The sequence below is a fragment of the Botrytis deweyae genome (assembly GCF_014898535.1).
Source record: "Botrytis deweyae strain B1 chromosome Unknown BDEW_001, whole genome shotgun sequence".
NCBI lineage: Eukaryota > Fungi > Ascomycota > Leotiomycetes > Helotiales > Sclerotiniaceae > Botrytis > Botrytis deweyae.
The window spans coordinates 500,350-522,400 of NW_024066208.1; the positions used below are offsets into that span (position 1 = coordinate 500,350).

Genomic DNA, 22,051 nt, shown 5'->3' on the forward strand with positions numbered 1-22,051 from the left:
GGTAGTGTTTAGGAAAATCCCAGATGTATATTTGAAGTATATTTTATTATTTAATAAAGAAGAAGTAGAGAAATTATTATCTTATAGATTTAAAATTGATTATAAAATCGTTTTCCGAGAAAGTTATTAATTAAAGTTCGAATTGTTGTATAACTTATTTGAGTATGAATTTGAAGTATTTAGAAAGTATATTATAAAGATACTTATATTAGGTTTTATAAAATCTTCAAAATCAAAAGTAGAAATATTATTTTTATTTGTATATAAAAAAGATATCGACAAGTTATATCTATATATAGATTTTAGAAATATAAATAATAATATGATACTAAATCGATACCCTATTCCATTTATCTTAGAGATATTGAATTGCCTTAAAAAGGTAAAGGTTTTTACGAAACTTGACCTATATAGAACCTATAATTTGATAAGAATTTATTTAGGGGACAAATAAAAAATAACTTTTTGTATATATTTCGGATTATTCGAATATTTAATATTATTATTTGGTTTGTATAACATTTCAATTACTTTTCAAATATATATCAACCAATATTTACAAGAATTTATCAACAAATCGATTATTGTATATTTAAACAACATTTTAATCTATTTAGAAAATAAAGAAGATTACAAGTCTCACATAAAGCAAATCCTAAAGAAACTATTAGAATAAAGGCTATTCTGTAAACTCGAAAAATGCTAATTCAGCATAAAAGAAATAGAATTTCTAGACTATATTATCTCAGATTAAAGAATTGCTATAAATCAAACTAGAATCAATTCAATTACAAAATAGTTAATATTAAATTCAATATAGAAGATACTATCATTTTTAGAGTTTTATAATTTCTATAAACGTTTTATATTCAGCTATAGCAATATTATATTATTAATAACAAATAATACAAAAGGAGGAAAAAAGTTTGAATAGATTAAAGCTTGCGAAAAAGCTTTTACTATATTCAAAAACACTTTTACCAAAGCCTCATTACTATACTATTTTATTATAATATTAACTTGTTTTTTAGAAATAAATGTATTTATCAGAGTACTATACAGAATACTATTACAAATTCAAAAAAACACACACAAACATCTAATCGCATTTTACTCCCAAAAGCTAATACCAGTAGAGGTAAACTACACAATATTTGATTAAGAATTGCTTGCAATAATAGAATCCATCAAACACTAGCATCACTTTTTGGAAAGAGTTTAATATCAAATAACAATCATTTTTGATTATAACAATCTGAAGTATTTTATAACCTCTAGAATTTTCACAAAAAGACAAGTTAAATAGGTAGTGGTATTATCGATAATCGATTATGTTATTGTATATAAACCAGGAAAAAGAAATCCTGTTGATAGCTTTTTAAGGAAAATGGATTATTAATACAAGACAGTGAAACCAATGCCTCTTCTGAAACTACAAAAACAAATTATAGATTTATTACTGTTATTAGATGACTAATTTGATATACTACACCTAATTGAAGATATTACAAAAAGGGTAATCAAGAAAAGTATATCGTATATATTTAAAGAATTACAAGAAATAAATAAGAATTATATCAATATAGAAAAAACCGAAATACTTGTTATATTTCAGATTAGAAAAACATTTAGGGAAAACCTAGGCAATGCTCAAAAAAACCCAAAGTAATAACTAGGTTTTATTGACTCAATTAAATATTGTTAGTAGTTATATTCCGATTCAATAGAAATTCATTTCAATTTAAAAAATAAACTATAATATTACAAAAGAATAAAACTATTTATTCTAATAAATAAAATATTACAAAAAGATTTAATAAAGGAATTCCATAACTCCCCAACCGCGGGATATTTCGGGAAAAATAGAATAATTAGAGTAATGAAAAGAATTCTATACTAGCAAAAAATGGATGCGGATATTAAAGATTATATATGTTTATGTCTGGTTTGCTAGTGTAATAAACTATCACACATAATGATTACTAAAGAATTAGTTTTGATACCTATCCCAAACAAACCGTAAGAAAGCATAGTACTAAATCTAATCATAGATTTATTAATATCGAGATTCAAAGTAGATTTCAATAACAAAGCCAAAAAAAATATACAATTATATTCTACTTACAACACCATATTAAATATAACTTATAAAATAACGAAAGAGGTAAAGTTCCTGTTATACAGAAAGGATATAATATCAATCCAATTTGCTCACCTTTTTTTAAAGAAGGTTTTTGTAAAACATAAAATACCAGATTTCATTATTATAAACAAAACGAGTTTGTTTACAAATGCATTCTAGGTAACACTTACAAAGCACCTAAACACAATCTAGAAATTGTTTACAGTATTCTATTCACAAATAAATAATTCAATTGAAAAGTTAAACCAAATTATAAAAGTATACCTTAAAATATATATTAATTATAAACAAAACAATTAAATAGATTTATTATATTTGATAGAATATACACACAATTCGATTTTTGTTTTAGATATCAAATTATCTCTTTTTGAGACAAATGGGAAAAATATCCCACTATTTCAGATTTAGATAATTACAAACAAAAAATCTAAAAATGTTTAACAATTAATAAAGAAATTGAAAGAATTGTATTAATAATTTATAGAAAATTTGATACACACACAAAACGTATAAGCAAAATACTACAACACAAAACATTACTTATTATTGTTTAAAATTAGAGATCAAATATAGCTTTCTTACAAAAACCTGATAATGAGTTGAAAATGTGAAAAATTAGGTTTCAAAAAATTAGGATTATTCAAAATATTCGAAAGTATCGGTTTGTAGAGTTATTGAATCAAACTTTTAATATCCTACAAATACTACAATGTCTTTTATATAAACCTATTAACACCATACAAAACAATAAAGAAAATAAATAAATCTAAAGATATAACAAAGCCACCTACAACAAAAATAATTATAAATAAGGTTTATAAAAATGAAGTATTGAAATAGGAAGTAAAGAGAATTCTAAATTTAAGAATATATAGGTGTTAGAGAAAACTGTAATATCAAATGTATTGAAAAGACTATTTTCAGGATAAGAATAATTGATAATCATTAAAAGATCTAGAGAATTTTAAAAAAAGGATTATAGAATTCCACAAAAAATACCCTTTTACCCTAAGCAAGATTATAGAAAAATGATTATATTGATTTTTTTTTAAAAAAAAAGAAAAGAAATCCAATTAAATCTAAAAGAACTATAATTAGTTCTTGTTTTTTAGAAATATATTTATATATATTAGATTATAATTATTTATTAGTTAATAGTTATAATTTAGAATAATAATATAATTGCTTATCAGAAAACTCTTTAAACTTATTTAAATCGAAAGTGAATATTGATTGTATGATTCCGAAATAAAAAATATATAGTAACTAAAAAGCACTAAGACAGAATTTACAATATAGATAAGAATATACAGAATAAATTTCATTTTCAAATAAAAAATTGTAATCTTTCTAATACAATCAAATAGATTAATGGATTTCGATTATCATTATCAACCTGAGAATTTTGAGTTCTAATTAAAATTATAATTTCAGCTAATAGTATAACAAAACGAATTACAAATATCAATATAATATAAGTAATTTTCGATTTTAATTTTTATTATCTTTATTATTTATTCTTTTTAAATAATATTTAATATAGAAACAAAATAAAGGAAATAATTAATTCGAATAAACTGGGTATTATTTTGAAATTGAAAGTAAAAGCAACTCTATTATATATATTTTGGGTTTAAATCGAAGTATGGGGTAATGAAATCGAGTAATTATTTAATAAAGATTTCAATAGAAATAATAAAAAACATTAAAGAATAATAAAGTAGGCGATTTTTAAAATATATAAAAAAACTTAGATTTGATTCAAGTTAGATTCTTTATTACTTAATTATAGGTAGGTATAGATAAATACAATATTTCTTGACTTATTTAGATCCGGATATAAGGAACTTGATTAATAAAACCAAAAGAATCAGAATATAACAATAAAAGTATTCCTAGAATTTATTTAGACAATAATTTATGTAGTTTATAAGGTATTTATTCAATATCGAGAATCTGTTTTATTAGTCTCTAATAAACTAAATGGTTTTGTAGGAATTGTTTATATTTAATAATAATAAGATTAATTATTAAATAAAAGCACTACCAAAACAGAATTTAAAAACAATCTAGAATTATTTTATAAAACTAATAATAATTATATTTATAATATCATAAAAAACCAAAACAATACACTAAAGGATTAAGGTGTAACTATAAGAAAACAAAACCTTGAATATTAATATTTGAACAATGAATTTAATCGATTCGTATTAAGATCTACTAAAGAGTTAATTCAAAACAATATCAATTATTTTTGTAGCAAAATTAACAATTTGTATCAGTTTGTGTAACAATGCACCAATTTTACAGAATAGGATTTCTTTTAATAGATTTTCTATTAATGAAACACTACATGTAAACTAGATTCTAAATCAAGTAAACTAAAAAGGGTTAGTAGTGATATAAATATAATCTACAGTTATTTGTAAGTGAATTCTTATACACAAAATGAAAAAAAATTAGTTAAATAAACAAAAAAAGTCCCAAAGACTATAAATTTCAAATTACACTATAAAGATTTATAACAAGAAGTTTTGGTTTACATCAAGATCTGTCTAGACAAAGTAACTCTTTATATAAATTTTATCAATAAATTACAGAAATTTGTATAAAACAATCTAATTATTATAAATAACCCACTCACTTACAGAGATTATATACAAAAAGTATTAATAAACTATAATACAAAAAACATAAATACTTACAAAATAATTAATATAGAAATTATTATTTAACTAATCCGAAATCATTTGTATAATTGATACCAGCTACAAGATACAGTACCATTTAACAAGAAGGTTATATATCATTTGTTAAAAGAGGAGAAGAGTTTCGAACCAATCAAACCACTCCAAACTTATTCCATAATATTCAGCTTATCACTAAAAAACAATAACCATAACACTAATACATTAATTATCCAATTAAAAAATCAAGCTCTGAATAATATCAATAAAAACAATAAACACCACCCAATAAAAGAAAAAGCTTACCATTATCAACAACAAAAGAATATATTACAAAGTTTAATATTAGGTGAATTTCTTTAAAGTATACAACCAAAGCTATACCTAAACAGCAACTAGAGGAAACCCAAGCATTACACAGAATTCTTTTCCAACCATTTAATGAATTTTTTTTGTTTTTATTTTTATAGCTGAATTTTGGGTTTTTATTGAATAATCATTAATACAATGATATCGATATCATATAATATTTTTATAATAATAGCAATTTATAAGTATTATAATTATAAATATACTTTGGAATATAAAGCATTATGATTATAGGGGTAATTTGAGATATAAAGTATTACAGATATGAGCTTTATTTATATGGAAAGGGTAGGAGAAACATTGATCAGATTGAAAGAAATTTTAATGAGGTTTTCGCGAGATTTTTCTTTTTTAGTTTTAGTTTTTCTTTTTCCTAATGAAATGATTAAAAACTCATTTACAAAACAAAAGTAATTGTAAGGGTACACATACCCAGAGGGCACGTAACCAATTACACTAGCCATTTTAACTAGTTTCTTAAATATAAATTAAAAGCTTTGCTTCTAACTTTCTTCTAGCTTTTCATCAATAACTACATCATACAATTAATACTCTTCTTTCGTTTTCCCAGATTCCTCATATTAAGCTTGTTTTGCTTATTCTAGAGTGGTTTATATACAAAAACGAAAACTATTTGAAAATAGATTTTAAATATTAGTATATTTCTTATAGAAAATTTTGAAATGAATTCTAAAAACAAATAAATAAAGCTAACCCTAAGAGCTATTTAATGATATAATTTATTTTATAAATTTTTTTTAATAAGATTGAATTCTATCTTTCTTTATAAGATTTCTATAAATACACTATATAGATTCTAAAATTTCTTTTTCCATTAGGCAGAAATCTATTTTTGAGGTTTTGGCCAAATAATTCAAATCGGCCTCAGTAGATCCGAAAACCGCAAGCAACACGAGTAGAAGCCGTGCGTTTGCACCCACCAAGGAGGTCACATTATCACGTGATTTTCCTCAACAACCTCTTCTTCAGACCTTCTAAGACCAGGAAGATCTTGTAACCCTCATGCGATAAATTTTCATACAGCCGACCTGACAGTAAGTGGAGGATTTTTTTGTCTGAACGAGATCCAGGAAGCCAAGTTGGAGAAAGCTCTCCTACAAATCACAACGCAGATGCAATCGGCGAGCGAAGTATTGCAAACCTAGAATCATTATAGAAAGAAGAATATATTTCGCAACAATTTAAGTTACGTTTTTCCTCTCGGATCATACGATTGACTATTGAAGTTTTGGGAGTGCTCACTCGCACTAGCAGCTGTATTTATCTTACACCACGTTCAACTGTCGCAGAATCCCAATGCTTGAGTTATCTTATAAATCTCCAAGTATCAAAGTCTTGAAACTTTACCCTCTCATTATATCCCAGAATTTATAAATACACTTGACAAATTATACTTGAGGTATGCACGCACATTCTCATTGCCATTCCCCATGTCAACATCCAATTCCACAACCCCTCTTTCTCATCGCGCAACAATCTTCAGAGATCCACCCAGAAAAGCTGCCATGACAGAAATCCATACTTCTCGTGTTTTTGATACTATTTTGATGCTTTCTGGAACGGAGAGATGAATCATCGAACAACCCCGCTCATGCATAGCTTATGACTCCTTTTGGTTACGCATCATGTACATAGTCAACTAACTGAAACACCCGTCAGAGAATATATAACCCTAAGATCGTGGGGCAGTTTTTTCATGACGTAGGATTCATCTTAATCGTCTATCTCAGGCAACACAACAGAGCGTGCACTTCTGGATGTACCCAGACAAGATACTTACACATTTTCATTATTCTGTCATTTAGCTGTTCTGCTTATACATATTAGTCCTACAGTATGTTGCTTTTAAATTACATTGATATCATCCATATAAACTCTCAAGGGGACGCTCTAACAGGTAGTTCCTCGACCCAGCCCTCCGCATCCCCCAATTCCACACAACTTCCCGTCCTTCCCTGCCCCTGCTCACTCCTAGGACTACCACTCGTTCCTCGTCCCATATCACTCTTAGGACTACCGCTCATTCCCCGTCCCAAATCACTCCTCGAACTTCCACTACTGGACCTCCTCTCCCAGTTCACAGATCCAATCAACCTAAAAATTTGATTTTTATCCTTCGCCGCATGCCGCATATGACCATCCCCAATCCTTTCCGAACCATCTCCCCATACCGAGCCTTCTCTCTTATCTGATGCACATTCATCCCATTCTGCAAACATTTCGCTATCCCACACTCCCTCCCTCATCGGTTCCCCATCACTATCTTTGTACGATCTCAAAAGTTCTATTGCCCTGTTCCGGATCGTACGGTCATGACACCATTTTGCAGCAATATGTAGAGGCATTATGACACCTTGTTCGAATTTGAAATTCCCAAGTTGACGTTGATCTTTTGTTTCGGCAAGAATTTCCTCAGTGATAGCCAAAATACTTTGATACTCCGGAATGATTGCCTGGTGATCTGGCGGCGGACCGCCTGGCGCAATCTTCATAATTATATCCATCGCGATGCTCTGCGCTCTTAATAGATTGGCTCCGGCAAGTTGATCGGTATCTAGCGGTGGGATATTAGAACAGAATAAATCGAAGGCCGATGTCCATCTGATAAGTGATTGTGTGATTTCGTATTTAAGGGCTCTTATGTCTACTACTTCAGGCAGGCTATTTTCCTCTTTGAAGCCTTTCGTTGGTATGATTGCAGTGGAAGGATCGGTCTTTTTGGCGGCGGCAGCGGCACATTCAGCTGCTAGGTATCCAAAATGTATTGATCGTCTCTCGATTAGCTCGAGATATAACCGGGCTTCCTGTAAGTCAGGAAAAATGCTAGGCATGTCTTGTATTGTTCCGATTGATTCGTATATTGTCTCCTTGTGCTCTTCACTTGTCCCAGGGTCTCCAAATGTTGCAACTTGTTTGTCAAGCCTGAGGAAGGCTTGAACTAATTCGTCCTCAATCATCCCAGAGTCCGGAGAACAGAGACCTGCTTTGTAATTTTTACCTCTATAATTTCTTAGCCACTGACGCAGTATTTTAACGCCACTTCTAGCATGTGTAAGAGCAGTAAAGTCATTTCCTAACAGCCATTCAAAACAGCAGACTAAAAGGCAACCGATCAAGGCCTTCCTTGGACCTTCACTGGTTTCTAGTTTGGACAATCCAACACTCATTGAACGAAGGGCAAGCCCATATCTCTTGACAGCAAAGACTCGCATTTGCACTGCTTCATCCACGTATCCCCTCGATTGGACGTCTTTGGACTCAGCAAATGAACCAATTGCAACTAGCATCTCCCGAAGATAAGATTCATCGTGTGCAGCTTGCATAATGATGCGATCCCATAACGACGAAGAAAAGACGCGACTTCGACTCCAAGTCACGGATATGCTTGTCTTAGTCAAATATGTTCGAAAGTATCGTTCTTCAGATTCATCTTGGAAGGGCAATCTCATCGACGGCGAGGAATGTGGCGATAGTTGCTGTGAATGAGATGATTGAGGCGATAATGATATTGGCGATACCTCATCAGTGCGAGGGAGAAGCGGTTTGGGGTCGGGTTTACGTCGATTTATAGAGATACGAACGCCATATCCTTCACATGCCACGCCAAACACCTGACATCGATTGCATTCGGGTTTTCGCTCGTCACATTTGATTCGCCTTCGTCTTTAAATGCAGATGTATTAGTGTCATCGAGCCTCACAGTGTCGACGAAGCATCGACTTACTTGCAAGTTACGCATCCGGACCGAACCTTGGGGAGGTTAGGCCGCTTCTTGGCTTGTCTTCCGGAAGTACCATTAAGCTGGGCCGAGGGGTTCATCTGAGCTTTATTGTTGTAGGGAGTGATAATTGTGTTGCCATCAATTGGGCTTCCATCTGAGGCTTGAAATTGGACGATGTACCCGATGGGAGTATTAGGCGCCATTGCATACAATGATTTTTCTGTGAATTGCTTGACTTGTAGTAAGTATCCAATTGTCTCTAGGAATTGTCTCCAGATCTACTCGAGTAGTCTGATGATATTCAGCCTTAGACCAGACGATGGGGTGTCTTGAATTAAGCACGGCCCCCTGATTATTGATCGACTAGCCAATGAGATCAATGATAGATATTAGAGACGGAACGGAATCCGAGAATTCTGCTGGAGCCGCCAGTTTGGTAATGTCTACAACGGGAAAGGTATCATGTCCACGGGTGTATCGATGCTGGTGCTAGATTAAGCTATTCAAACCGTGTATGGGATAAAGATGAGATGTAAGTTGACATCTAACGGGCTTAAGACGGGGCTTCAAAAGAACAAAAAGCTAGTGTCCCGAGAGAAAGAGGCGTAACCACTTCTTGGCTCCAGAAATCTCGTCTAATAGAGGATCCCATGGATACCAAGGCATTTTAACCAATTTCATTTATTTTACAGGGGCGTTTCATAGTCAAGGCTCAAAAAATCACCGTATTTGACTTTTTGACATCCAAGGCCCTGGATGTTGGAACCATGATAGGAACTAACTCCCGTGGGTCTTAATTGTCTCTTATTCCGACTGGGGTTATATCTATCCGGGGGGCGATGGTCGAAATGAGCTGCACACCAAGCAAACCTTATAATCGATGTTCTACTCGAGTAATTCAAGTTTGATAATCAAATATTGTCAGTGTTATACGTAAATCGGTTTGTGTATTCAAATACATTGGATTCTTCAAATCAATTTAAAGATACTCAATTATGTGTTTAAAAAAATTCATTTTGGGGTGCGGTTTATATTATTCATATTTCTACTCGTACATGGAGAGAAGTTTCCATAATATTACTGGACCCTCGTGCCGTGGTATCGCCACACTTAATTAATATCCTAGCAGACTGTTCGAGTGATCCATAAAGCGTTTAGCCTTAGACGATCTGCAAAGACGCTCTGGAAAGATAGTTCCTTACACTAAACGGATCGTGCTTCGGTTTGGGAATTCTTTTGGTCTCCCTTGCCATACCTTTGCAATAAGTTTTTCCGTTGGAGAAACAGGCTGTACTGTCCAAGAATACTCACCCCTTTTTTCTGCCTTTTTCGCCTCGGAAAGTGTCATGATCGGTTTGCCCGTAGGATATCCTTTAGATCTTTGAATCATAATTGCACCGACCCTCCGATATTCATTGTCAACATTTCCAGTTGATTCGACGAGAAGAAATGCTAAACTGCCGTCTAAATTGAAACCATTGTTATCTTCAGAAACGCCTTCGATATGCACAAGGAGAAAGGCGCCAAATTTTTGGTTTGGATGTGGAATATGTTGCTGTTCGAACTCAAAACTTGCATGATCAGCGTCATTTATCCATTCGTGAATGTACTCTTGAAGTTCAGGCCATGATCCAGAATAGATCTTCTCCATGCCATCATTGCCGAGCCTTTCTTGAAATTTTGGGAGTGGCTCAGGCGGGTCAGAAAATCTCCAGTAATGATCCGCCAGGTTGTGGACTGGAAATAGAACTCCTTTCATGATCAACGCGCTATCTGGCTCAAGGGGGCCAAATATATCTGTTCCTGAATGGTGAAGTTGAAGATCGACTAAGGCTGCTATTTGATGTACGGTAGCATCCGCAAATGGGTATGGTTCCAGTTGTGCGCTTCCGGCATTGATGCTTGCCCAGGACCACGAAGGAGCTAAATAAGATTCACGCTTCTTCCAATCAATATGTGTAAAGAACTGGGTGTCAATTTCAGACTCCGATACTTTGTTAATCTTTCTCAATGCTCTCCTGTTCCAAAGTAGACTGGGAATTAGGTAAGATTTCCACATCCCGGAAATGTAGGTATCTTTGGTAATCATCGAGAACTCCCGAGCAATACCGGATAGAGCCGGTAAAACATCCGTCATATATGTCAGATTCCTAACTGAGAACTGTTGCACCATTTCAGACCATCTCAAATACGGATCCATTCCCCAGTTTTCTTGCATATTAATCCCTGTGGCCGCAAGTTTCTTAGAAGGATAGCCTAGTTTGGCTCTACGATTATCAAGTTCCGAAAAAAGAGCATAAGTCTGTAATGACAAACTTTGTATGGCGCGACTCATTCTATTGGTTTGTTTCTTCCGCAGTTTGTGTAAAAGATCTTTACTGTCGTAATTTTGATCCAGAAGTCCGATATGGCCACTCTCATCCTCCGTATGATAGGCACATTCCCATATCATCTGATCTCTGCCATATGATAATGCCCGCGGTGACAAAAGCCCTTCCTGGAACGTCCAGCCACGAGTAAACCAAGAACTAGACTTAGCAGCCTGACGAGATATGTGAGATACTAAGCGAAGTGAGACGCTGGTATTGGAGTCCCAAGGCAATTCACATCGTGCAACGGCCTGTACATTTTCTGGCCGAGGAAAATGCATTCCAGCGCTAGTCGAAGTAGAATTTGCTGCGACAATTGTGATTGTCGCACCTGCGTAGACATCTCTCATTCGGCCGGCTTCAGCCTTCCAATCATCGGTGCTATCTTGACGGATGCACAGAGCATCAATCCACACATATTTCAAACCGAGTTCCCTCGTTGTCAAAACTGCATCTCGTAGAGTAGCCGGAAAATCATTCACCGGAATACCGCTTTTAAGACTTTGATATGTTGACTGTTCCAATTTCAGGTAACCATTGCCACCCCATAAATAACTGAGGGCTACCCATTCGACGTCACCACGATCGGGGTTTTCATCCAAAAATGGATTGGTGTCTGGAGAGCCTACATCAATGAGGCGCGTAGGACATCGAGTTTTGATGGGTCCGCAATCCTTATGATCTCTTGAGCAAACTCTCAACCATTGTTTGGCCAGTTTGTAGCACTCTGGAGAATTTGATTGCGCGAATATCGGCCTTCCGATGAAAGGGCTCTCCTGATGTACCGTACTATCTGATCCCAATAGTTCAGTAAATTTGAAACCATGGGAAAGAAGGCTATAAAATGAAATCAGACCTACCTGGAATTGCAAATACTTCGAGATTGCACAGATCCCGCGGAGAACTATTTGCAGGTCGTTGGGACACCAAAACGTAAGGACTCTCACGTTTTGCGAAACTAGAGCTTCCTGTTCCAATGAAAATCTGACCTTGACCAGTCTCATCAAGCCACTTATCTACAGTTATATCTTCCTCCTTCTTTGATCGAGTCGTCCATATCAGAACACAAAATTCACATCCAGCTTCTGAAGAAGCTTTTAGAGCGGCGGTGCTTATATGGTGCTTGTAAAACTCCGGTAAACCAGGCCGTACCTGCAGATCAGCACTTTGATATCCACTTATTGCTCCCTTGGCTGATGTCGCATTTTGAGCGGCGGAATCAAGGAAGAGCTTTCGAAGATCGAACTTCTGACATATCTCACAAAGATTCGGTGGCATGATAACAATAAAAATTGTTCCTCCAGGAAATCATACAAGCGCAGAAGAGCTGTTCATCCAACTCGACTTGTAGCAGCTGCTGATAGCGGGCGCTTATGTCAAGTTGTGCGTAAGACAGCTGAGATCTGTGCAAGGATTATATTCCTGCAACATTTAGCCCCCAAATATAGTTGACCAGATGCTGGTGCGAATTGTACAAGAACTGTATGACGGAAAGCATAAGGTACAAAAGTAACTAGGTGCTCTGGTGTCAAATATACGGTCCATATATTTGAAATAATATTTCTAATATCCGAATCCAAAAAAAACAGGATTTTCGGGTAATGAAGTTGTGCCACCGCTCTTCTTTCTTGAATTTTATTGGAATGCAACTGGGTCTCGGGCGTGATGTGAGAAAAATCAACATTGCTTTAATATTTCTATAATTCTTAATACCAATTATGACCATCTTCTCCTTTCTCTTCATTCTTAGGATTGAGCGACAAGATCCTCTGCGCAGGAAGTGTAATACCAAATTGTGATTCAAAGATTCCAGAAATCGCACGCCCTTTAACGGTATCAAATGAATCATAGCCCTCGAATTCGCCGTTAATTGCAGCCCATTCTGGCGATAACGGAGAAGTTCCATTGCCTAAATCGCTCCACCTCGTCACAGTCATAGCTTGCTTGAATCTGTTGACTTGGTCGGTTTTATCCTCAGCAAATTTAAGTTCAACCAAGTACTCTGTTGGACATCGTGGGCATCGACGCAATGGCTGACACACAGAGCATTGCGAGGACATTTGACTCCTTTGATTTGCAAGTGAAAAAAGAGCATTCGGACTGCTTTTCAGTGCTGAAGACGTTGTTTCTCTACGTTTGGGTATGTGCCCCAACGCACATTTACATACATCCATGAGATCGCCATCTCTCCAATGAGCGCAGACCGAAAAGTATGGAAAGTAATCCTCGCGGGAATACAAAAGGTTCCGCTGCGCACTTATAGGGAGATCTGGTTCTGGAAAGCATTGACTGATCACACGTAAGAGAAGATGGCCTTTGTCAACATAATATCGACTTTGATGTGACCAGGTTCCTGTGCCTTGAGCTCCAAGTTGAGGATCTTTCCAGCGTTTGGATATCGATTCTACTGGAATTCCGTGGCTTGGGGAGTAGCGATTTGATCGTAACACAAGCTGCACAAAAGAAAACGGGAGAGTGTGACCGACAGTTAGTCGAGTCCTTGGAGCGACTTGTGTTAAAGCATTTGGACATTCGAAAAGATGATTTATAATATGTGTGGCTTTCAGACGTTCCTCGCCTGGTATTATGCGAACATGATAGATTGCACAGGGGAAACAAAGAAGATGATTAGGAAGATCACGGTCCATGTGAACCAAAAACTCAATCCTGCATCGATGGTTTTCTGGAAGATCCAAATCATGCCATGGTTTACGTCCAACTCGATGGAGAAGTGTTTTGCTTGAGAAGGCAAGACTCGCCCCATCACTAGGTGAAAGATATCCCACAATAATCCTCCAAATTTTTGAAGGTAAACTGGCTACCGCGAGCTCTCCGGGGGGCCGATCTGGATTATCCATACCGTAAGCTTCATGCATAGAATCAAACGATCCGACGTGGGCTAAACCGTGGAGCAGTGCGGTATGATCGACCCTCTCTCCAGTTTGCTCATCGACTGCACCATCGAATGATCGGCCATTGGGGCGAAGATATTGAGTGGCCTGTGAAGCCCCTTTTCCTTTCGGATTGGCGGTCTTCGGACGAGTGGGCTGCTCCTTTCTCAATTTATTCCGAGATGGTTTAAATCTTAAAGTATTGACGGTACTCCCTGCATCTGACTCGGCTTTCAAGTAAGCCGACTCCCCTTCATCGGACTCTGTCTTCAATCTATTTCGAGAAGCTTTTGGGCGTAAAGAGTTAAAGAGTTTACCGAAGACCATGATACTTGGCGTGATGTGGATATCTGAGACCCTTGAGATTACAGTGATACTAGAATTGGTAAATTTGCTATCAAAAAAATGTACAAAGATAAATAGAATAATAAAAAACGTTAGCACAAGGGACGGGACGCGATGTGGTCGCGCCGGTAGATCCGCGTGCTGAGTCAGGCGAGCTTCCCAGTTACCGCAAATAGCTCCAAAGCTAGTATGTGTATGACATCAATAGTAGTAGTACTTGAGCATATCTACCTAGTATGTCCTTCATAGGTCTTCTTAACAAGATATTGTCAGTTAGATGGACGGTTCTGCGATAACTTGATAATCAAGTCCTGGGTAAGACTTCTCAAGGCGAAGATACCGAAAATTGTGATCCCAAATTAGAATCCTTAGTAATCATTGATAAACGGATAGCGAAAATTACTAAGCCTACCCCCTTCTATATTCTGGCCACTAGATATGATGTCCAGTGCATGCATGAGCTCAGCCTCGAAAACAGATGCTACAATATCAATATAGAAATGCTCAAACATTTTTCCCCATCAAGGTAGCAAGTGCGCATACCCAACTGCTTTATCCATACATATGGCACGACGAAGAAGACCGCCGCGCGCTGGCGCCATTTCCGAGTTACCTCCCTTAAAGATCCTCAGCCAGATTATAATCCTCCAAGTGCTTTGGTATGTTATCGGGACGGCGCTGATACTCTTTACCGCACTGGTTGCTGGAAGAGCCTTTTCTTTCGATATGGTACTGAGTTGGAGAAGCTTAAGGGGTGATACAACTGTTGGCTGGATGTTAGGATTCGTTTGGATGTTGAATAGTTTTATAGGGTTTGTTGTCGTCTTGCATTGATTCTTCTTCCATGGAACTGACACAAAGAACAGAGTTATCTCCCTCCTCCTTCTTGTTTCGCGCTCCAAACTTATCCCTGATTTCGCTATAACCATTCATTTCCTGCATCTCCTAATCACGTCCTTCTATTCGCACTCCGTCCCCCGCAATTGGCTTTGGTGGGCTTTACAATTCGCATCTGCGTCTCTCATGACCTTTTTAGGCATATGGAGTTGTCAATGGCGAGAATTGCGCCCTATAAATTTTGGTACGAATTCGAATACGGCTCAGAATAATACAAATACTGTTACAGATAGCACTGGTATGGAGAGAGATATTAGTGCCGGAATGGAAGGAGAAGACGACGCTACAAAGGATATAGAACAAGGATATGGAAGAGGGAGAGGAAGGGGCAGAGGAAGAGATGGGGCTGGAGATTATGAGATGGTTGGTATGGGAGCAAAGGCAGATGAGAATATCAACCCTGGTTGAAGAATAAAGAAGAGCGTGCTATCGGTTTGTCGTTTGGATCTGGACTTGGGCGCATAGACAGGAAGCAGATATACGGAGGCGTTTTGGAACTCGGCATTAAAGATTTACTGTTATTGGTGCACAGCGGCAGAATAGGTACTGCATTGTAACAAAAGAATATAAAGATACCCCAGGCAGGTTCAATGGTTTATTATTCCAACTTTGTACTTTTTTCCTTTTGCCCCACGATTTTTTTGTTCAATTTGATTATTGATCACGATTTAGGAATCACCAACTGTCTTTGAATCTTACAAGTATGTCCTTTCCCTTCGTTTTCCCATATTGTCGACTGGGCCATCCCAAAATTCCTTTCCAGGACCCACCGGCCTTCCATCAAGTTCGATGCCGTCGCTACCAGGTCTAAATATCTGAGTTCCACTGGAGTTCGCCCTTGCCAAATGAATTCCTTGAATTTCGTTCCCTTCATCACATTTCAAGGTTCCGTCGTCATTGAAGTCCTCTGGAGTGCATACTTCTGATAATAGACTTGTTCGTCTTCTCCGACATGAACCGGCTATTGGCTCTAAAGGTGGCTGAGAGCTTGATCTCGATTGAATAAACATTGCTCCTGCAGCGAGTTCTGTCCTTATCATATTTGGTGAAACATAGCCACCTGTGTCCTTGAATGAATCGGGTGGAATCATGACATGTTCTGGTTGACGCGCATCAGCTAGAAAAGACGTGATGGCTGCCATAGTATCTTCTCCCTTAAAGAAAGGAGACATTGGCCTTAAACCTGGTAGTGAAGGGGCCATAGGTGTCGCAGGAGGCGTTGTGGGGATCGTAAAAGGTGTCAAGGGAGTCATTGGATCCATTGGGCTCAGTGGCGTCAGTGGTGTCATCGCACCGCTTCTTGGAGTGTTGTAGTGCGGGCTATCATCACCACCAGCACTATGAATGTCACCCCTCTCTTGGGCCCGGCGCCTCCGTGCCCTTGCATCCGTGCTGAGTGCGGGACTTGTTGCATCACTTCCTGACTCTGATTCGTCATTTCTAGATCCTCTTCTTGGTAAGGAAGCCTGCAAGCTACCCCCAAATTGGCGCCTTATTGATTTCCATCTCTTTACCACGAGCTCCCTCACGGGCTGCACGTATACCGAATGGGGCTCTGACCTGAGGACTGGCTGTAAACGATAATTGGTCCTTTGTGGCAGAGTTGGCCGTACTCCTCGATATATCTTCGAGGTATCGATATTCGTATCATCAGCCGGTATTGGTGGCATTACTTCTGGTAGATCTTTGACCATTGAATCCATAGGATTGTGTCTTCGGTTATCAGCTCCGGGCACGTGCATTGTTGTCGACATCTTCCCACATTCGATTGTATGCCCGTCCCTCAATTTCTGGCCCATCGACGTTCCAACTTTGCCACTGAATGTGGAATTGACGCTCGAAGAATGATTGTTTCTATGGCTCCCAACAGTGCAATCACATGCCGATTGTTTTGAGATATTCAATGCTCTGTGGACTTTCTGTAATCTACTTCGTCTTCTTGCAGGTTCTGACGTGATACTCAACGGCGTAGCATCGCCACTGCATGGCGGTGACGACGAATAAGTCGATGACCCATCATACCCTCCGCAATCCCATGGGTGGATCGGAGATGTACTTCGTGCTTGATGTCCAAAGCAAGGTGAATATCGAAATTGGGTGTGCATACGCAAAGAACTTATCATCCTAGAATCTGGTAGTTTCGAGTCTCCTTTCCTGTTGTATGATGTTGGAGTCGACGGAAGAGGTACAAGATAATCTGGCGCTAAAGTGAAACAAGCTGCGAGAAGTTGAACAGCAATCACTTTTGCAAGTTCTTGTACATCGCTGGAATCTGCGAAATTGGTATCGTCCATAGTGGCGTAACGTTTCTTTAGGTGCGGTCTGGAGGTGTCTGTAATATCTCTCATCCAAGCTCGTGTACTGCGCTCTTCATGATTCTTTGGAGATAGTGTGGAGATACGACACATACGGGTACTTTTGAACTCAGGTGACCACCAGAACGGTCTACCAGTACGACAAACATATTGCCATTCATGTATTTCTTTGTTGATGATATCCCAAGAAACTTCCTCTGCCTCGCTGTCGAGATCAGAATCAATCTCGCTATCCCAATTTTGACCGAGAGTTGCAAGAGAGCTATTGCTCATGGTCGACAAAGTTCGACGTTGTGGTTTTGGTCGTTGGGGTCGCTTCGAATCTGCCATATATAGTACCTCACTATTCTCGGAGCTATTGTCTTGGGGGGGTTCTGCCTCAAGAGGATCTGCGAAGGATACGGACTTTCTAAAGTTTCTTGTGAGAGATGCTCGGCGGGCTCGTCGGAAGAAGTTAGAAGCAAAGGATGAGCTGGAGGGTGCGGCGGCCTTGCTGGAAAACTCATGCCGGGAGTAAGGAGAATCATTTTGCCAGCTCATTTTAATGTTATTATAAGAATACAAGAAGGGGCGTGAAAAGATAGGTGTGTGTAGGTTATGATATTTCTAGGTATTGGATCCGATGATACGGATTATGAATTTGAGAAAACGGATTTTCGGGTAGGGAATCATACCGTTCGGCAACCCCGAGAAATAACGCGTCAACATCTATAAGAAATGGAAAGAGCTGCGGATGTATAGCGTTGGCACGAATGCACCTTCTTTATCCCAGACTGGTAAGTTTGTATTTCGAGCTGGCAGGCTAAACTATAGCCCCAACTACACCACTTCCGTTTATGATAGTTGCCGTGTCTCTAGCACCACCTACCTACATGTTTCATCAACATTCACATGCGACTGACAAAAGTTGCTCCTTCACATCAAAGCATTCATCTCGCATGAAGCTCACTGCGATATCACGTGTGAAATTTACCCCACTTACCATGCACACACTTGTTAATCTTCCATGCTTGTTTCCATGATCAATCTTGTTTGCACATGCAACATATTACAACCGAAGAAGCTTAAAGTGACACTATTCGTCACCGACCTCCCACCATGGGTATTTGTGCATTGTGTCTTGCCATTCCTGTAGAGCCGATTCTCAATAGAGGCTTTGAGGAATTTTCACATGTTCATCATCTTTCAGTGAAAGGCCTCGAGATATCCGCAACAAACTGTCACATATGTGCCCTATTCCATAGTGCTATTGCTTCCACTCCATCTCGTAACGAAGGGCAGAAGACTTATTTGAAGATCGACCGAAAGCAAGGGGCTTCTGCCCCTCTTAGAAATCCTATTTCCTACCAAGTGGGAAGGGATGGGCAGTCTTATTTGTTTGATGTAGAAACTACGGGTACGAGGAATTCTTTTTAATATCAGTCGATCTCGTTCTCTATTAGGGGTTCCTCGCGCACAAATCTCACATCTCTCAGACGACTTGAATTCCAGCATTTTGTTCCCCAGAAATCAGAACATTACCTCTATCATATCATCATGGATTAAAACCTGCATTAATGAGCATGTAAACTGCAATATACATTACGAGACAGGATTTCGGCCTCGTCGGCTCATTGATGTTGGAAGATATGGCACACCACCTCGACTAGTGGAGACGCAGCAAAGCGATGATCGTTATACAAAGTACCTTGCGTTGACACATTGTTGGGGAAAGGAAATGCCAGAGGCTGCAACAACAAAAACCAAAACACTTGAGCGGCGCTTGCTCTCCATCCCTTTCAAGACGCTACCTCGAACGTTTCGCGATGCGATCACTATTACTAGACGTCTCGGACTACAATATCTATGGATTGATTCTTTGTGTATTGTTCAAAACTCTCTGCAGGATTGGCAACAAGAATCAGCTAAGATGGGGAAAATCTATTATTCCCATGCATATTGCACAATTGCAGCAGCGGCAGCAACCAACTGTGAAGGGGGCCTCTTTGCATTACATAGCGAGCTACCATTGCTTCCTCAAGCTCCTAATCAACCTGGAATTCTTTTCAAGACTCCTTATCCCGGATGGGACAATCTTTATAGCAAAAGTGCACTGATCCAAAGAAGCTGGACCCTACAGGAGCGTGAACTTTCACCCAGAATTTTACACTTCACTAAACACACCTTGCTTTTTGAGTGCCGAGAGGCTCGAATATCCGATCATAACCATGGAATGAATAGCAATAAATGGGCTTTGAAATCTAGTCTTTCACGATATTTCTTGAACTCAAGTGTGAGGTGCCTCGACAAGATCCACGAGGGTAGCCCGCACCACGATATGGTGACTGAAAAGTATTATGAACTGTGGCGAAAGATGGTGCAGGATTATAACAACCGTAAACTCACGCATCGTTCCGACAAGTTCCCGGCGCTTTCTGGTCTCGCTCTCGAATTCGCGTATCTTCTGAATGATGAATATGTAGCCGGGTTATGGAAAAAGGACATTGTCAGAGGCTTGTGTTGGAAATGGTTGTCAAATCGTGCGAGGCAACAAAGTACGCATAATTATGGACCTTCATGGTCTTGGGCTAAGATGAATGTCCCGATAACATATGGCCTCCTAAGAGAAGACCGGGTCTTCGAATCGAGGGCTAACAGAGGACAATTTGTTCATGTACCAGTAGATTCACGAATTGCTGATCCGGAAATTTTACACGTTAGTATTGTTCCCGAAGGGGAAGACCCTCGTGGAACTCTTATCTCCGGGAGAATATATCTTCGCGGCCAATTGCTTCGATTGCAACGGTCTAAAACTGGTGACTATTCTATAGATGTCGAATCATTACCAATTATATTTGATCATTTACCTCAACCACCGGTAGACCTTTATTTGATGAGCCTAGGGCGAACAAATGTAGGGCTAGTTCTACAGGTATTTGAACAAAGTAGCAAGGAATACAGTCGAGTAGGGGTAATTGCTCCTACGGAATGGGAATGGTTTAAAGATATCAAGTTCGAAAATATAACACTTGTCTGAATTTTCGAAAAGATGCCGTCCTTGATCAGCGGTTCTTTGGCAAGAAGTCCAAGACCATGGGCCTAGGTATTGATCGAATAGTGTGGGTCAACCTCATAGGAAGATCCAGCAAGTGAGGGGATTCAAGAGGATAAATCTTTGAAGCCACAGGAACAACCACATGAGTGGAATTTTGGTGTTATCAAGATGCCGAGTCTTCCTCGGTTTGAATTCTAAGAGCAGAGCAGAAAATGAATGAGAGGCACGCCAAATCACAGTACAATCACAACCTCCACAAAGAAAAAGAGCAAGTCGACGGAGAGGTATCTGCAAATCTAATATTCAAAGGATGAATCTTTCACCACGGCCCCATTATTAGGTCAGATCATCAGATGAAACTGCCCAAACTCGTGCCATAGCAAACAATCCATCGAATTCTGAGCTGTTGCTCTTTCGCACAGCTCATCTACATTACCTACTTTGCTTTCATATTCAAAATCCAAATCACTTGGTAACGGTCAACATCAATGGTCTACAGGAAGCAGGCAATTTTGCCATGTTAGAGATTTTTCGAAGGACTACGGGATATGAAGACAATAGGATGCAGTGGCAAGATGTAGTGTTTCGATATGAGCTAGTACTTAGGCTATGGAAGGACCCGTTAGAGGCTGAGATGTAGAATAGGGAGGAAAGATGAGAAGATGAGAAGATGAGAAGATGAGAAGATGAATAAATCCGACTTGGACCATTCCCTTTTTGTTACGTATTTGAAATGTAATGTGATGACTGGATGAATCCGGGTTGAATGAACCTTATGAAGTATTAACATTCGCAATCAATGTTCCTCTTTGGGATGGGATGCGATGTGATGGGATGAGATAAATAGATTTGTGTGATCTGATATTTTCCTGTATACTGAAAGACAAGTCCCCCTCGGGTTTTGAGAATATATACAACCCATTGAATTGAACACACCCGCAACCTACATATAGTATAGTGGACCGTGTATATATACATAAATATACATCACCTACCTATCTACAAAAGACATACGAATCTCCTCTTATCCTCTCCCTTTCCCCTCTCAAACATCGAGATCCCGTCGAAATCCAATCCAATCCATTCCCGACCGACCAATCTCCTATCATACAACGTTCTCCTACAGGCTACCGCCCCAGACCAATTTCCCTTATCTCTGTTGTTCCAAAATATACTCATTCCGTCTTATCCTTTCCCCTCCTCCCTCTCTATCCAGATTCCAGACTTTAATATCTCCCCAACACCTCTCTACT

General features: G+C 38.2%; 6 protein-coding genes across 6 annotated transcripts; 2 read left to right on the forward strand and 4 right to left on the reverse strand.

Moving 5' to 3' along the window:
- Window positions 1–7,103: 7,103 nt before the first annotated feature.
- On the reverse strand, window positions 7,104–9,150 carry EAE98_000168 (uncharacterized protein; the record flags this gene model as incomplete). Its single annotated transcript, XM_038947786.1, has 2 exons — window positions 7,104–8,889; window positions 8,951–9,150. 2 exons carry the CDS (start codon window positions 9,148–9,150, stop codon window positions 7,104–7,106), a joined length of 1,986 nt encoding a protein of 661 aa, XP_038815463.1.
- A 995-nt stretch (window positions 9,151–10,145) lies between these two features.
- EAE98_000169 (uncharacterized protein) lies at window positions 10,146–12,594 on the reverse strand (the record flags this gene model as incomplete). The annotated part of the gene is made up of 2 exons (XM_038947787.1): window positions 10,146–12,109; window positions 12,177–12,594. 2 exons carry the CDS (start codon window positions 12,592–12,594, stop codon window positions 10,146–10,148), a joined length of 2,382 nt encoding a protein of 793 aa, XP_038815464.1.
- A 428-nt stretch (window positions 12,595–13,022) lies between these two features.
- On the reverse strand, window positions 13,023–14,534 carry EAE98_000170 (uncharacterized protein; the record flags this gene model as incomplete). Its single annotated transcript, XM_038947788.1, has 1 exon — window positions 13,023–14,534. The coding sequence occupies one exon, from the start codon at window positions 14,532–14,534 to the stop codon at window positions 13,023–13,025; it is 1,512 nt and encodes a 503-aa protein (XP_038815465.1).
- Window positions 14,535–15,008: 474 nt separating this feature from the next.
- EAE98_000171 (uncharacterized protein) lies at window positions 15,009–16,119 on the forward strand. Its single transcript, XM_038947789.1, has 2 exons — window positions 15,009–15,364; window positions 15,419–16,119. Exons 1-2 carry the CDS (start codon window positions 15,117–15,119, stop codon window positions 15,855–15,857), a joined length of 687 nt encoding a protein of 228 aa, XP_038815466.1. The 5' UTR covers window positions 15,009–15,116; the 3' UTR covers window positions 15,858–16,119.
- Window positions 16,120–16,144: 25 nt separating this feature from the next.
- On the reverse strand, window positions 16,145–18,304 carry EAE98_000172 (uncharacterized protein; the record flags this gene model as incomplete). The annotated part of the gene is made up of 1 exon (XM_038947790.1): window positions 16,145–18,304. One exon carries the CDS (start codon window positions 18,302–18,304, stop codon window positions 16,145–16,147), a length of 2,160 nt encoding a protein of 719 aa, XP_038815467.1.
- A 558-nt stretch (window positions 18,305–18,862) lies between these two features.
- EAE98_000173 (uncharacterized protein) lies at window positions 18,863–20,780 on the forward strand (the record flags this gene model as incomplete). The annotated part of the gene is made up of 2 exons (XM_038947791.1): window positions 18,863–19,160; window positions 19,357–20,780. The coding sequence occupies 2 exons, from the start codon at window positions 18,863–18,865 to the stop codon at window positions 20,778–20,780; spliced, it is 1,722 nt and encodes a 573-aa protein (XP_038815468.1).
- Window positions 20,781–22,051: the final 1,271 nt, after the last annotated feature.

Bases quoted from the DNA above. Each gene is read 5' to 3' on its own strand.
- EAE98_000171 (XM_038947789.1), top strand. From the start codon at position 15,117: ATGGCACGACGAAGAAGACCGCCGCGCGCTGGCGCCATTTCCGAGTTA. The intron at 15,365-15,418 runs GTTTGTTGTCGT...CACAAAGAACAG, and splicing joins ATGTTGAATAGTTTTATAGG to AGTTATCTCCCTCCTCCTTC.